The sequence below is a fragment of the Musca autumnalis genome, unplaced genomic scaffold (genome assembly GCF_047663935.1).
Source record: "Musca autumnalis isolate F117 unplaced genomic scaffold, ASM4766393v1 scaffold_129, whole genome shotgun sequence".
Lineage (NCBI taxonomy): Eukaryota > Metazoa > Arthropoda > Insecta > Diptera > Muscidae > Musca > Musca autumnalis.
This window is the reverse complement of record NW_027411677.1, coordinates 128208-130396: the sequence shown is the minus strand read 5'-3', so window position 1 is coordinate 130396 and position 2189 is coordinate 128208. Positions and strand designations below refer to the sequence as shown.

At 39.3% G+C, this 2189-nt stretch overlaps 1 protein-coding gene across 1 annotated transcript; it reads right to left on the bottom strand.

Annotated features, from left to right (window-relative positions):
• Nucleotides 1-535: 535 nt before the first annotated feature.
• Nucleotides 536-1330, bottom strand: LOC141391825 (uncharacterized). Its single transcript, XM_073964520.1, has one exon. The coding sequence runs from the start codon at nt 1328-1330 to the stop codon at nt 536-538; it is 795 nt and encodes a 264-aa protein (XP_073820621.1).
• Nucleotides 1331-2189: the final 859 nt, after the last annotated feature.

The following is a 2189-nucleotide window of genomic DNA, read 5'->3' as shown; positions in this document are numbered from 1 at the left end:
AGGCACTACTACTATTGGCGTAGCCGAATCACTTGCACTAACTGGTTCTAGCAATCCATCTCGAAGTTGTTTTCCCAATTCCTCCTCTACGGGTTGTACCAGGGAAAATGGAACCCTTCGTGCTTTAAAAAACTTTGGAACAGCACCTTCCATTATCGACAACCTTGCCTGATAACCGGTTATTTTACCCATAGTTGCAGAAAATACTTTGAGTATTTACTTATCAAATGTTTAATTTCTTGATCAGCCTTCGATGCACTTATTCGATTAACCATTGTGTCGCCTTTCCCTAATTTATCCTCCAATATAGCTGTCCAATTAAGCTTAATCATCCTCAACCATTCCCGTCCCAGCAGTGGGTTCCTCTGAGATTTGACAATATACAATTTTAATGGAGTATACGTCTCAATACCATCCATTGTAACGATTATATAACCTACGCAGTCTAGAGGAGTGTGGCAATAACTATACAGTACCGTGTCACTCTTATAAATTTTCTCTTTCGCAGAATGTTTCTTTGCATCCACCAAATTTATTATTGATACAGGTGCACCAGTATCGATTTCAAAACATATTGTGGCACTGTTAATTTTGAATCGATGCGAGATTTTAGCACGATTCGTGGCCACTTTTCGTTTTGAATGTTCTTAACGTCACCTTCGTATATCTGATTTATCTCTTCCACCAAGTTTTGCTCGTCCTCGCTGATGTCTTCACTTATTTGATTCAGATGTCGTGATGCCTTCAAACATACCCGCCGTATGTGCCCTTTCAATTTGCAAAAATGACAGATTGTGTCCCTATGTACGCATTGATTCGCCAAATGTTTTCCGCTACCACATCTAAAACATTTCTTATTTTCTTTAGGCTGTTGCAACTTCTTTACTTTCTTTCGATCGCCAATCAAATCCACCACCATATTATTCGTTCCTTGATGTAACTCCATGCCGCCCTTTGCTGCCGCTTCACATGTATTTGCCATATTAATAGCCGAGTCTATTGTTAAGTCGGCTTTCTCCAGTAAACGACTCTGTATAGTTGAATTCCTCAACCCAAATACAAACTGATTCCGTAAGGCCGTATTTAAATATGACCCACAATTAGTAGCCAACCTCCTCAGCGTTACCAAATATTCTGCACACGTTTCGTCCTCGTTCTGTCTACATAAATTAAATCTGTAATTTTCCAAAATAACGTTAGGTTTCGGATTGAAATGTTCACTCAGCAATTTCACTATCTCCTCATACGTGTTGTCCTCTGGATTACTTGGTGACAATTTGTCACAGAGCATATCGTAAGTTCCAGCACCCATGTAATGCAGAAGGAACATTTTCTTTTTAACCTCTGCGCACTCAAAAATGTTCAATGCCGTCTCAAAACGACGTACCCACCTTTGCCAGGTAGTGACTCTCGCATCAAATGGTTCGAAGTTAAATCCCGACACTTTTGGTAATGTTTTTCTAACTGTTCTGTCCAGTTCAGTTAGTTCTGTGGTGGACCAGTATATAGTGCCAAATGTATAGGTGAAGAGGGGTATAGCGTATGTATTTATGGCTTTGATCAGATTTTTGCCTTTTAACTTAGTTTTGCAGATCGTGTAAAGGCGGTTTGTGAATTCTTCCATTATTGTTTTCTTGTGTGCGGTATGGTCTATTTTTATGTTTTGTTTGATGCCCAGGTATTTGTAGTGCTCACCTTGGAGGAGCGGTGTGATTTGTTCTCCATCGGACGTACTGAAAGTTTCTCCAGAGTTGTATTTACCCTTGGTTATATTTTGGGTTCTGCACTTGTCTATTCCTATGCTTCTATGTCTTTGGAAAACGTCTCAACTATTTGTAGTAAATGACTAAGATTGGGTTTGGTACCAGCGTATATCTTGAAATCATCCATGTAGAAACAATGTGATATTCTGTATGAATCGGAATGTTTGAGTTTATAGCCGTATTGGCTGAATAGGAAGTGGGCTTAGGGAATCGCCCTGATATATGCCTCTTGTAATCGAATAAAAATATTTTGGCATTCATGTCCATACCAGTGGGACCACTGTGCCTTGCTTGTCCCTTTATAATATTTGTGTTTGTGCCAAGCAAGCAATGCAAAAGCAAAGACCACAGCGTTTATGTTTAAAATTTCGATGTGGTAGATCGAATAAAAATATTTCGGCATTCTTGTTCATACTAGTGAGACCA

Coding starts and splice junctions, on each gene's coding strand:
- LOC141391825 (XM_073964520.1), bottom strand. CDS start 1,330: ATGTTCCTTCTGCATTACATGGGTGCTGGAACTTACGATATGCTCTGT.